The 12,366-nt window shown below is 32.5% G+C and overlaps 3 protein-coding genes across 5 annotated transcripts; 1 reads left to right on the top strand and 2 right to left on the bottom strand.

Annotated features, from left to right (window-relative positions):
• Window positions 1–216: 216 nt before the first annotated feature.
• LOC133790283 (protein EI24 homolog) lies at window positions 217–3,970 on the bottom strand. Its single transcript, XM_062227880.1, has 11 exons — window positions 3,792–3,970; window positions 3,536–3,601; window positions 3,104–3,254; window positions 2,823–2,875; window positions 2,258–2,392; window positions 2,116–2,179; window positions 1,808–1,893; window positions 1,639–1,721; window positions 1,130–1,206; window positions 926–1,041; window positions 217–786 (listed from the first exon to the last, which is right to left on the bottom strand). Exons 1-11 carry the CDS (start codon window positions 3,911–3,913, stop codon window positions 720–722), a joined length of 1,020 nt encoding a protein of 339 aa, XP_062083864.1. The 5' UTR covers window positions 3,914–3,970; the 3' UTR covers window positions 217–719.
• A 158-nt stretch (window positions 3,971–4,128) lies between these two features.
• LOC133790284 (uncharacterized) lies at window positions 4,129–5,301 on the top strand. Its single transcript, XM_062227881.1, has 2 exons — window positions 4,129–4,270; window positions 4,954–5,301. The coding sequence occupies exons 1-2, from the start codon at window positions 4,182–4,184 to the stop codon at window positions 5,057–5,059; spliced, it is 195 nt and encodes a 64-aa protein (XP_062083865.1). The 5' UTR covers window positions 4,129–4,181; the 3' UTR covers window positions 5,060–5,301.
• Window positions 4,753–9,120, bottom strand: LOC133790281 (kinetochore protein NUF2 homolog). 3 transcript variants are annotated; one of them, XM_062227878.1, is made up of 12 exons: window positions 8,905–9,120; window positions 8,504–8,722; window positions 8,289–8,379; window positions 8,035–8,214; window positions 7,336–7,425; window positions 6,775–6,882; window positions 6,586–6,639; window positions 6,265–6,379; window positions 5,945–6,102; window positions 5,660–5,755; window positions 5,458–5,548; window positions 4,753–5,167 (listed from the first exon to the last, which is right to left on the bottom strand). In XM_062227878.1, the coding sequence occupies exons 1-11, from the start codon at window positions 9,066–9,068 to the stop codon at window positions 5,480–5,482; spliced, it is 1,344 nt and encodes a 447-aa protein (XP_062083862.1). In that variant the 5' UTR covers window positions 9,069–9,120; the 3' UTR covers window positions 4,753–5,167; window positions 5,458–5,479. The 3 variants fall into 3 exon arrangements, with proteins under 3 accessions (XP_062083862.1, XP_062083863.1, XP_062083861.1); XM_062227879.1 differs by having other exon boundaries at window positions 4,753–5,089; XM_062227877.1 differs by having other exon boundaries at window positions 4,753–5,548.
• Between the last annotated feature and the right edge of the window lie 3,246 nt (window positions 9,121–12,366).

Below are 12,366 nucleotides of genomic sequence, written 5' to 3'. Positions count from 1 at the left end.
ATATATATGTATATTTATGTATATATATATATACACATGATTATTATGATTCAATAGGCCATACCGTGTCCGACTCTAAGATGGGTCTCTCTGAAAATAGTGTTTATGATAGCATAGATGGGAATTCGAATCACGACAACGACCAACCAAATCGAATAGATTCGACAGAAGTTTCTTAAAAGGATATGACACACTAAGAAAAAGACAAGCTAAAGATAAATAAAGATAAAGCAGTGAAATATTTTAGCTTCAAAGTTACTGAAATCATTCTGATGATGATAAAGTCATTCAATCAAATATGTTATGGCACACAACAATGAATCAAACACTAACTAACAAGCTCGTGGGGTGTTTTTTTTATAAGTTAATTGCTATACAGAATAAATCCTTTTCTTTTCCAATATGGAACCTTTTTTTTGTTAAAGTCAAACCAAACTTTCTATGCATGTACATGATATACAACAAGATACCTCGAAGCTGCTTCCTCTGGATATGCTTGATCTCAATAGATTTAGAGACTCGTCCTCTCCTTTGGCTGTTTGGCTTATCTGCTCGTGTTGTGCACACTACCATTATTCTAATAAATTAAAGATGATTAAGAGATCATGAAATGGTCATTATTACCATGAACGTTGTCCCCATTGGTGGGACAACACCAAATAGTTTGGCTAGTTGTTTCGAAGATGCTGCCAAAGCTTGAGCCAAAAAAAAAAGTCTTTTCATTCCACTTTATTGTCTTGCAGCTGTTCATGAGGTTCCGAGGGTAAAAAAGATAAGATCTTCATCCTATAGACATAACAAGAACAAACAGGAAAGAGTTTAACTTTCCCTTGTATCATCACCACTAAAGTCAATGGCAATAAAAACATCTGAGAATTTAATATGATTCAACAGATGCAAGAAAGATAATATCTTTAGAGCTTACGATAAAGCATCAGCCACGTAAAATATCGGAAGCCTTCCCAATCTTGCATCTCCCCATTTAATTGTTTGAGAAGAGATAACTTTCTCGGCCTCCGAGTTGCTTGCTGTCAAAACAAACTGGAAAACGCATTTTCTTTTACTACCGATGGGAAAATACGTCCACTTTAATTTTAACAACTAAAAACGGAAGGTTTTTTAAGCATACCAGTGGATAAAGCATAGCCATAACGCCAGATGATACAAAAGACGAGCAAAATAAAACGGGAAGTGCACATGGACATCCTGCATTGCCATTAAAGTAATTTTAAAACGGGATCTTGCTGCATTGCATATGGAATAGAATAGATTTAAAGTCTCCATGTTATAGGCTTGTAAACAAACTCCCTCCTGTATTGATCTCTTAAAAGCCTAAAGACAAAACGTCTTATGTTTTGTTTCATAGGACCAAATTATGATTATTCAAAGGGAATATATACTTAATGATGACATTCATTTGCTTAGCAAATAACATTCACATAGGAAGGCCACATAACTTAGAAGTTACCAATTTAAAATTGAGGTCACAATTATTGATCAAAGAATAAAATAGAAACCATGTGAAACAAGTAGAATGAATTCTCATGTAAAATAAACCACTGCTAACCTGCAGAAAATGAAGATAATATATATGACAAACTGACTCAAAAACAATAATAAAGTTAGAAAGTACTTTACCAAAACCTAAAAAGAATGCCCAGTTAGATTCAAAAAAGTTCAGCCGTTTGTCCAGATCTACATTATGAAGATTCCATTTGTACCTTACAAGATCAAAGATGAAATTAGTATAACACTCTGCAATAGTAAGTGGAGCAGCTCAGAAAAAGAAAAAAAACTCATCACATACTCGAAACAGAAGTAGGCATACATCCAAGAAACATGAAGAAAATTTAGTGCCGTCCCAATGTAGGGTACAAATCCTGTCACAGAAACCTGTATATATAAAAACCATATCATTATATGTGAGGACCCCACTATATACAGGAACTTATTGCATTTTCTCTCCTTTCCAGATAATTTGTTTGTCACAAAAAAATATGGCAAAGGAGGAAAGTACATAATAGTGCAGAAATCGAGAAGAAATGGGGAAATCACATAAGCTAGAATTTTAGATATATATGAACAATGCAGACTGCAATATCTGATATATTTTACCTCTATGAAGAAGAAGCTCAAAAGAAGTATAGAATACAACTGCTCTCCTATTACAATCATGATCCTAAAGATAAATAAAATAGTAAAGCTCAGAATGAATCAAGTCTATCAAAAGCAAAAATAAAAAAAAATCAAATCTTACCCTCCCAGGCCATCACGTCTTCGCTCATGACCTGTATTTTGCAAGGTTAATTTCTCTTCCTGTCCCACAGGATCCACTTTCACAGGACCAGACTTCTGTGCCGCTTCAAAACCATACTTAGCAATGTCATTGTACCTGGATTTAATATTTAGACCCAAGTAAACAAAAGAAAGATTAATTATGCAGAGAAAAATGTATGTATTACAGAAAGGTAAACAGTCTTGTTGTCACTTGAAAGTGTTGATGGAATGAGTCGTTGTTTCACATATGTAATAAGACCATAAATTGACTTAAATAAGATTAAGGAATAAAATTGGGTGAACCCCAAAGGGTTGGTCAGTAAGGACAAATGCTGGAATGGGTGGGTAGGCGCACTGTTCCAGGGTTCAAATCCCCCTGGACTCAAAAATCTTGGGGCCACTAGGAGGTCTCCCGGTCGAACTGCCAGGGCCCCGAGGGATTAGTTGGGCGAAGCCCAAATACTCACGGTTATAGATAAAAAAGAAATAAAATTGGGTGACCAAGTTAAAATCAGAAGATGCATCAAAGGTGGGGAAATAATTACCAGAGAGCGCTTAAAATAATGCTCAGTGCATACAATGGGTAGAACCATGTGATCTGCAAGTAGCAAACACTGACATTAGTTAACCAGTATAAGTGGTCACAAAATTTTAAGTAAAATATTCCATCTGTACAAGTGAAATTTTTTTTAGGTAAAAGTGTTTTTTCGTTTGAATAGGGCTATTTGGCATAGACAGGCGATATTGGCATTACTGCTAAAGATTTAAAAGAGAAACACTACTCTACATTTTGAACTTGAATATCAACTTTCAACTGCATACTTACATAAAAGAGTTTAATTAGTCCAAAACGTAAGAAGGAATAAAATTTCAAAAGACCATCAAAAGAGCAGAGTTCTTGAGAATCGAACTGTGAGCAGTCATCAGGTAAAATCCATTGTAGAGTTGGGATGATAACTGAGTTTAGGATAAATATGCTGCATCAAAAAGGATTAAGATTTCTAATCAATTCACCTATCACTAAACCAACCACTATCTCAATTTAGAACAATCCCAAGTGAATGGATTATAAAAATAGAAAATTAAACAAAGTCTATCAACAATATACCTTGCGTAAGTAATTCAATCCAAAAAATTTACAATCTTTTTGTCGTTTAAAGCTCTAAAGTAGAATAACAATGTACCTTCTTCAAGTAATTCAATTCAAAAAAATTACAATCTTTTTGTTTGTAATTTAAAGTTCCAATAACATTCATACCTCCCTAAGAAAATAAACCCATTTAGAAGAAAGCATTGACCAGTGCGAATCAAAAGCTTCTTTGACCTGCCACATGAGTTTTAAACAAACCCGTTAAGTCTTCCCATAAACAATAAGAGCAAAAACCAATACATAATGAACAAAAAATCGCTAAAAATCTAGTTCGTTTTCTCTTCAATTTTTCTCGTCAACCAAACAGAAAGTAAAAGGCAATTCTGATAATCAAAAGCAACAACTGAGAGAAAGAGAGAGAGACCTGAAGTAGAAAACGATAACGCGATGAAGACAACAAGCTTCTCTAAAGCCCTCAATCCAAAGCAAAGACGCTTTTTCCAGTTTTGCCACCAAAGCTATTCCCAAGTCCTTGATTGCTTCCATTGTTGATCAAAACTGAGACGTTGAAAGAAAGATAGAAAAGATAAAGAAAGAAAGCAGTGAAAGTACCTATTATGACCTCTGATAAACGGATCCCATTCGGGGCTCCGACTCGACCCGAACCGACTAAAACTTTTTTTTTTAAATATAAACCACGTGGCAGCGTACGACGTCGAATTAGCTGTCGTTTTCTCTAGTGAATCGTATAAATAAGTCTGCAATGATAGAAAGACCCAAACAGAGAATCGAATTCTGAGAGAGAAAAAGAGAAATGGTGAAGCAACAGAGCAAAGAGCCGTGCAAGAAGGAGGCTTGCGATATTCAAGCTTGTCTATCCAAGAATAATTTTCTTTCTCACAAGTAAGTCTTAATCATATATTTATATTTATATATGTAAATCAAATTTCCTTGATCAATTTATTCTGAAACGCTATTTGGTTCAGTTTTGGTATTATTGATTCTTGCTGGTTGACTGGTATACGTATCAAATATGAACAATTTCAAATAAATATATATTTCAATAAAATAATGTTACCAAATGGTTATAATCCCTATTTTATATTGCTCGGTGAGAAGATTGAAGTTTCATCAATTAAGAATTATATAATATCATATATGGTGGTTTAGTTTCGGCTTATTGTAAATTCTATTCTACCATTGGATTTTTTGCTTGTGTTCTCATGTTTTTTCGTTAAATTGGGAAAAAAATTAGTGTGAACTTTTCATTCTCGAGCATAAATACATGTATATATATAAACTAAAAATGTTGTTGATCTAAGTGGAACATTATTAATCGAAGAAATGCTCTAAACAAAGAGAATCTTACCATACTTTCTCCTCCATGATCACAAGCTCTACTATGTGAAAGCAAGATCTATTAAAACACTGAAGGAATGTTCTTTGTTACTACTAATGGGATTATAAATTGAACTTTATAGCAGCAGCCCAAGTAGGCATATCTTACAATCACAACACAATAGTATTTACCATAGAGCTTGAATTGAGTAATATATAGATACATAATCTTCTTACTTAATTGACAGGTGTGTAACTGTCATTCAAAAGCTGCAATCATGTTGTGAGAAGTGTAATAACAACTCCACACACTGTGCTTCTGTGGCTGGGCTCCTCAAGCAAATTTCCAAGTAAACCCGACCCTCTCTTTCCTAAGGCGTTGAACTTCAAAGGTTGAAAATGTGATGAAGAGAATGACATAAATTTGAGTGAGATTTTGTGGTGGAGATTGCTCACTAGTTGCTGAAACAAACAGTGATATATTATATACACTTTGTATTTATGCCAAAAATGTTTAAGTCAGAATCGTTGTGATCTATTACTGTATTAAAGTAGCTACAATGCGGTTGTGAAAGATTGAACAACATGTTCATGTACTGGTGAACATCTACAGTTATTAAAGAACTAAGCAGCCAATTTCTGGAAATCTAGGTAGGAGTGAACCAAAAAACAATTACCCAAATTAACTCAAAATAAAAGAATTCAAGTCACCCAAAAGTCGTCCAAACCGTTTCCATATGCTAAATACTTACAGTCAGAGTTTGATATTTTTCGTCAATTGTTCATTGCTTGGAAATCCATCAAAGTGATCGAGTCGCTTATAGAATTCGTATACTGGTGAAACTGCAACCACCAACACGCTAAAGATCATACCAATGATTATAGAATGAAAAATGCTAGAGCAAAAACGCTAGGTTAAAGGTCAAAAGGGTATTTCAGAAGCAGTGTGTGTACCTCATTGGCAAGCTCCTCACACTTTGAAAGTAACTCTTGCTGTTTAGCTGCTCCAGACACTTGAACTTGTGTTGTTCTTGAAGTTATATCATCCACCTACGAATTGCAACAAAGGCATTACAACATCACAATATCAAACCACATTTGGGGACCAATATAAACTTGAACTTTTAAGTCCCTCAGACTTTGTGGAAGTGAAACACGTCTGACGGTTTTAGTTAATTCTCTTGGAGAATATCAAACAACACTTGAGGTCAAAAACGTATACAAGTAATGAAAAAATACCTCTGCTACTACAGCTTCCACATTCTTCTGTCGTGCTTCCAAATTACGCCTCCTAGATTCCACCTCAAGTTTTACTTGATCAAGCTCTTTGCTAGCTTCCTCACATTTGAGTTCTCTATCTTTTTCTAATTGCCTTTTGTATTCCTCCAACTGGTCCACTGAGGAAAAGGAGAAAGACAAGGCTTAAGGCTTCATCTTTACTATTTTAGTCTATAAGCATTACCCAACAACAGTCATCTCCTTCCAACGGATTAAAAATAGGTAGCATAAACAACACATCAAAACAAATCAAATCAAATCAAATAGAATTCCAACCACACCTTTTCCCCGCCGCTCTAACAATTTGGCTTCTAGTGACTTGTCCAATACTACTTCATCACTTAGTTTAGCTTTTAAAGCCTTGTAGTCTTTATCAACAGATTTCGCAGAGTTTACCTGTTAAAGCAGAGTACATTATAACAGTTCCTCTACTTATAAACAACAATGCTCATCACTCAAAATCCATGTAAAAATATGAGATCATGCCATAATGAGCTTAAACTTATCACCTCAACGAAAAATACAACAAGATATGTAAACTGCAAAAACTTTAGTGAAAAAGAGAAAATGAGAGATAACCATAGTATATGTATTATATGAACCTGTTCCTGTATGGCCTGCATTTGAGTTAAGTGCTTTATCATTTTCTTAGAAACCTGAGAAAAACCAAAAGAAAATATCATCAATCAACTTCAAAATTTGCCAGGGTCTTCGGGCTGTAAGTTATTATATCGATCTTCATGTTACTTGCTCACATATTTATGCTTTTATGTTAACAGAAGGTTTATTACCTTGGCATAAATCTCAGCTACGGCAGTCTTCTCCTGGAAAGATTGCATGGCCAACTTTTCAGTATTCTTTGCCTCCTCCCGGACCGATTTCTTCTCCTCCAGAGCTTTCTTTAAGAAAAAAAAAATCAAAAGATCGTATATATATGTTATTCTTAAGTAACCTACAACAGAAAAATATAAATATGGATGCAGACAAGCAACTATATTCTTGTACTACAAATATTGACATCTAACTTAAAATCCTTAGAAGTTGAGGCTGTGTGATTTTAAAATGACTTATAACCTTACCATCTTATGCACAGCACGGTATTTTACATTTCCAACAATCTAAAATTTGTTCCAAACTTAAACTTCATGTTTAGGGTTTAGAATACTCCTTCAGAATAATACTTTGGAGCATTCCTAACAGACTCATTTGGTTGTAATCTTTCTTGACAATAATAACAATCTAATCTGGTTTCTTATTAGAAAATGTTAAGAAGAATACTAAGTCAGACCACACCATACAATATGTTCATTGGTTATTAAGAAAATAATTTTAAAGAAAAATAAAAAAGTTACCTGCAGTTTATCTGGTGACTGCACAATCTTTGAACGTAAGTTTGCATTTTCTTGGGCACTTTGCACAAGAGCAAATTCTGCACTAGAAATCTGGACATGGAAAGAAGAGAATCATAAAAAAGGGAAGCATAATTCAAACTAATTTGCGTAACTGAATCTGTCACCCAATCTGCATAATAAACTTGAATTAAGATCATTATAAAAATGTTAGGATCACAGCACACTAATCTTAACATACAAGGGAAGGGAGAAACACGATTCCACGCAATTGAAGCATAAAGTAACCAGGAGAAAGCATAGGCATGGAAATCCAAGACGACCCAGACCAACATACTACTGAGAGTTCAAAAATGTTCTAACATATCTCGATAACCCGTCAACAAAAGAAAATCAGTCCCATGATCACACAGAGCCAAGGGAAATCCTTATATAGGTAAAACATTAGTTCTAATTGGGAAGTCCAATAGCTAGTTAGCTACATACATATACACCACTGCATAATAGAAGTAGCATTAGCCTAGAGACAATGTAAAACTGGTAAGCATACTACTTTGATGTTTGTCAAAGTCATTTAAGATGGGTTCAAAGTTAGAACATTAAATATTAACACCACTACCTGTAAATGGGACACTGTTTTTAATATTTTTTTCAATCGCTGACTTAGAGAATCATCAGAAATAAAAAAAAAAAAAACCCAACCTTCTCATCCATTTCACCAGTCTTCTCTTTCAGCTTTCGTAAAGTGTTTCTGAGTGATGCTTGGCTACTGTTAAGGCTTCCAATGGTTTGATGCAATTCTTTAACCTTTGCATCTACGTCATGAACAAGAGGCAACTCTGTTTCTCTTGCTTCATTGTACTCAGCAATCTCTGCATTTAACTGAAATCAAAACAATAAGCAAACCAATCTAATGAAGAAGCATCGATTAAAACCCATTATATCTATAAACTTACCTGAGAAATCTTGTCCTCCCAATCTTTACGCTGATCCTCGAGAAGTGTTAGCTCATTAACAATTGGCGATAAGAGTGCCATTTTTGTCTCTCTAACATAGTAATTGAACAACAAAATGTCATAATTTGGACTCGAATTCCACAGAGACATAATAACAAAAGCAAATATTAGTTTCGGTCTGCTACTTGTATCATTTCCAAAACACAAAAACTTACTTGTGAAGACAGAAATTGAGAAGGGCACTGATGAAATACTCGGTGCGCTCCATATCCGGTTTGATGAGATCTTTGAGAGTAAATCTCTTAGGGCAAGCTAACGAAGCCACCACTTGCTTTATCCTATTAAACAACTTAACGATCCTGACCGAATCAACATGAAGATCCGGATTCTCAAGCTGCTCAAGAGCAGAAAATTCAACCTGTTCATGATCTTCCCTACAAAAGGGACTCAAAATCAGATAAACAAAAAGAGTACAAACAATGTAGCTTGCGTAATTAGTGAATTCTAAACCCTAATCCTAACAAATATCCAATAATCTCTTCTCTCCTACTGAACATGAACAACCCCATACATATAGAGAGTAAGAGAGATATAGAGATAAAGAAAGAGGAATTACTCGTGAATGAAGTCGAGGTAGATCAAAATGCGAGTGTAGAGGTCAGAAACAAAATCGGGATTGGGCTTGATGAGATCGTGGTCTGAGATGGCGATGATTTGAGCTTCGGCGAGAATATTAACAATCTCCGATCGAGAGAGTCGCGGGTACTCGAACTTCGACATTGCTCTCTTCTCTTCTCTTCGGTTTTTGATTTTCAAAATGAAATTGTGAGTGAGTGAGTGAGAGTGAGCGACTTTTCTTCTTTTTCTCCTTTTTCCCGCCCTTTAACACTTAAAATGTCTATATTGCCCCTTTTTTATGAGAAAAAGGGTAAAAATGATATTTTTTGTCCGTGATTTTGAACTCTGGACGTCTAATATTTTTTGTAAAATGACATTGGTCTAAATTTCGATCCTTTGTCTAAATTTTTGAACTAGATGTCTACAATTTTCGACCGAATATTTGAATTTTTTGACTACTTATATAAATTTTCGATTAATTATCTAAATTATGAAATATTATTTTGCAAAAAATTATTAAAACTAGACTAGATTGCAAAATAACTTTAAAAAATATGTAATTTTGCCAAACGACATTTTTTTATTTTTTTTAATATAAAAAAAAATAGATAAATCAACTAAAAAATAGCAAATTATTCATGCTTGAAAATGTTGTCATTTATTTAAGACTTTGAGTTATGTCCCTTTTCTACATTACTTCTCATAATTTTTTTCATTTTTAATTAAAAATTATATATTTTTGTAAAATTGGGCTTTTCGGCCCAAAACCCAATAAGCCTAGCCCAACCCGATGATCGTGAAAATATATATACACAAGTGCACACAATTGACTCAAGTAATATATGATAAGTAAAGTATCTTTCCCTCGAATACTATCTTCCAAGTACTACTAATTGTTCTTTAAATTTCTATTTGGGAACTAAGAATTTGACTTTCGAATTTAATTTTAAATATGAACATACTTTAAACAAGAAAACAACTAACTCAAAGATTTAAATCACTGTGAAAAAGACATAGGGTATTAATTTCATCAACTTTTCATTCTACTAATTGTATTAATCAATTTTAGATTTATTTTTTCTTATTCTAATAGCAGGTTAATATAAATCGATTATTATTTTTTTTCAATATATAAGATCTCGGCCTATATGCAGGTTTTCTAATCTCTGTGATAAACTTAAATATATAGAAGGCATTAAGTAGTCATACAAGTACTTTCGTCAAATATGCAACCCATGTCTATATAATGATAGCATATTCAATTTTCATATTTCGAATTTTGAATCAAAATCAAAATCATAATCAATCAAACATTGATCAAGTATTTACTAGCATTAAACATACATTATATAGATTAGAATAGAGAGAAAAAATCAATAGAACATCATAATTAAATTAAATAGAAATCAAAGTGAATACATTAAACCCTAGATAAGAATATTAGTTCATGGAAAATAATAGAAAAAGAAATAAGAGAAGAAAAATAGGAAATAGATAAAGGTCAAGAAGAAAGAGAGAGAGATCTAAAATAGTCTAAAACATTATTTTTATAGTGATAGTGTTGTGAAAAGAGTTTTATAGATGTTTCCATTTGTTAACACTGCTGCAAAATATTTTTATTTGAATTTCAAATCTCGTAACTCTAGCTTACGTAATCTTGTAAGTCGAATATCACCATGTAAACGTCTGAATTTGACTTTTCTTGTGAAACAAGCATTCCAACGCCACTAAGAAAACGTAAATCAGATAAGTGAGTCGAGAGATATGGTCAAAATACTGAAACTATCGCTGATTCAAAATATCTCAAATTTTTCAAAAAACTTAAGTTTGAATTCTCCATTACTTCTCCAATCAATTCAAATAAATATATTTTTATTAGATAATATTTCAAATAAATTTTGAAATATTTCTCAAATATCCATTTAACAAATGACAATCTGAAAAATACAACAACCACACATAAAAAGAACTAAAAATATAAAATAATAATAAAACTAAGACTAAAAAGTATTAAAAATCTATCCTATCACCCGAAACTCGAAAATTTCGGATCGGTTTCAATACCATTTTTTTCCACCCGAACCCAAAAATCTGACCTGTGTGCACTCCTAATTGAGGATGCTACTTATGCAAAATGGGCTATGAGCTCCAAAAACTTTGTCCACTCTAAAGAATTATATGTTGGAATTTTTGTGTTTGAAACAACAATGGCATTAGTAAAGGTTACTATAATTGTATTTGATAATTTTATTGATGAGAAACAGAATTTGAAAAAATTGATGCAAAAGTAAACATATTCTCAATAAGGTTTAGAGTTCAGCTTAAATTTTCATTTTTATTTTTAAAATGAAATAGTAATTATCTCATTACTCCAATTACTACTCACACATGATTATTAGGTAAACATGCAATCAATATAATAAACACCCATGATTTCAATTAATGAATAGCTTTTAATTTGACCAACCAATTCACTATAATTTGTCTGATAATTATTTAGTTTCACAAGTTTTTTTGGGGTTATATTTCACAAGAAATAAATTATATCCTCCCTTTTTTTTTTTGGATATTGTAAATTCTTACGTATAATTTTTATTTATTTTTACAAAGAAGCAACACATTAAAAAAAAGAATTTAAGAGAAAGAAGTGAAAAAAAAAGCCAAAACTAAATCTCAAACGACTCTTCATGTGTCCAAAGGAAAAATGATACATGGGCTATTAAGTTTTTTTTTTTTTAAATGAAATTAAAAAAAAAATTGTGTATACTCCATTATGGTATATATATATATATATTTATAGGTTATTGCTAAGGTGCATACTCACCCTTGTATATTTTTTGTGACTTTTTGTATTTTTCGGTTCGAGAACAGTTTTTGACGCGATTTTTTGTATGATCGTATTTATTGTAGTTATTTAGAGCATCGTGCAAATTTTCAGGAAATTCTGAATAATTTACAGTGTCGAAATCTAAGTTCAAACAAGTTATTGCACTCGTGATTAATTTTTTTTATACGAGTAGAAAACTGTTTGTTTGAACCAAGTTTTTGGCACTGTAAATTATTCAGAATTTCTTGAAAATTTGTGTGATGTTCTAAATAACTACAATAAACACAATCATAAAAAAAATTGCGCCGAAAACTATTTACGAACCGAGAAACACAAAAAATCATAAAAAGTATGGACCATAAAATTACCCATATAGGATATATACTAATAATTAAATATAGGGTAGTAAAATAAAAAATTGAAACTAATGAAATCACCCCAATGATTAGGTGAGTCACTCTTTTGTTTTCTTTATTTTAAACAAGAAACCATGGACATACATTTTGTCATAAAAAAATTAATAAAAACAAATTTGATATTTTGGAATATAAATTTTGGGCCACTGATTTGTGATCGTCCGATCTAGTGAGGCAACACATCACATCACATTATTAAAAATAAAATTTTATTAAA

The sequence above is a fragment of the Humulus lupulus genome, chromosome 7 (genome assembly GCF_963169125.1).
Source record: "Humulus lupulus chromosome 7, drHumLupu1.1, whole genome shotgun sequence".
Lineage (NCBI taxonomy): Eukaryota > Viridiplantae > Streptophyta > Magnoliopsida > Rosales > Cannabaceae > Humulus > Humulus lupulus.
The sequence above is the reverse complement of the archived record's forward strand: the minus strand, read 5'-3'. Positions and strand labels throughout refer to the sequence as shown.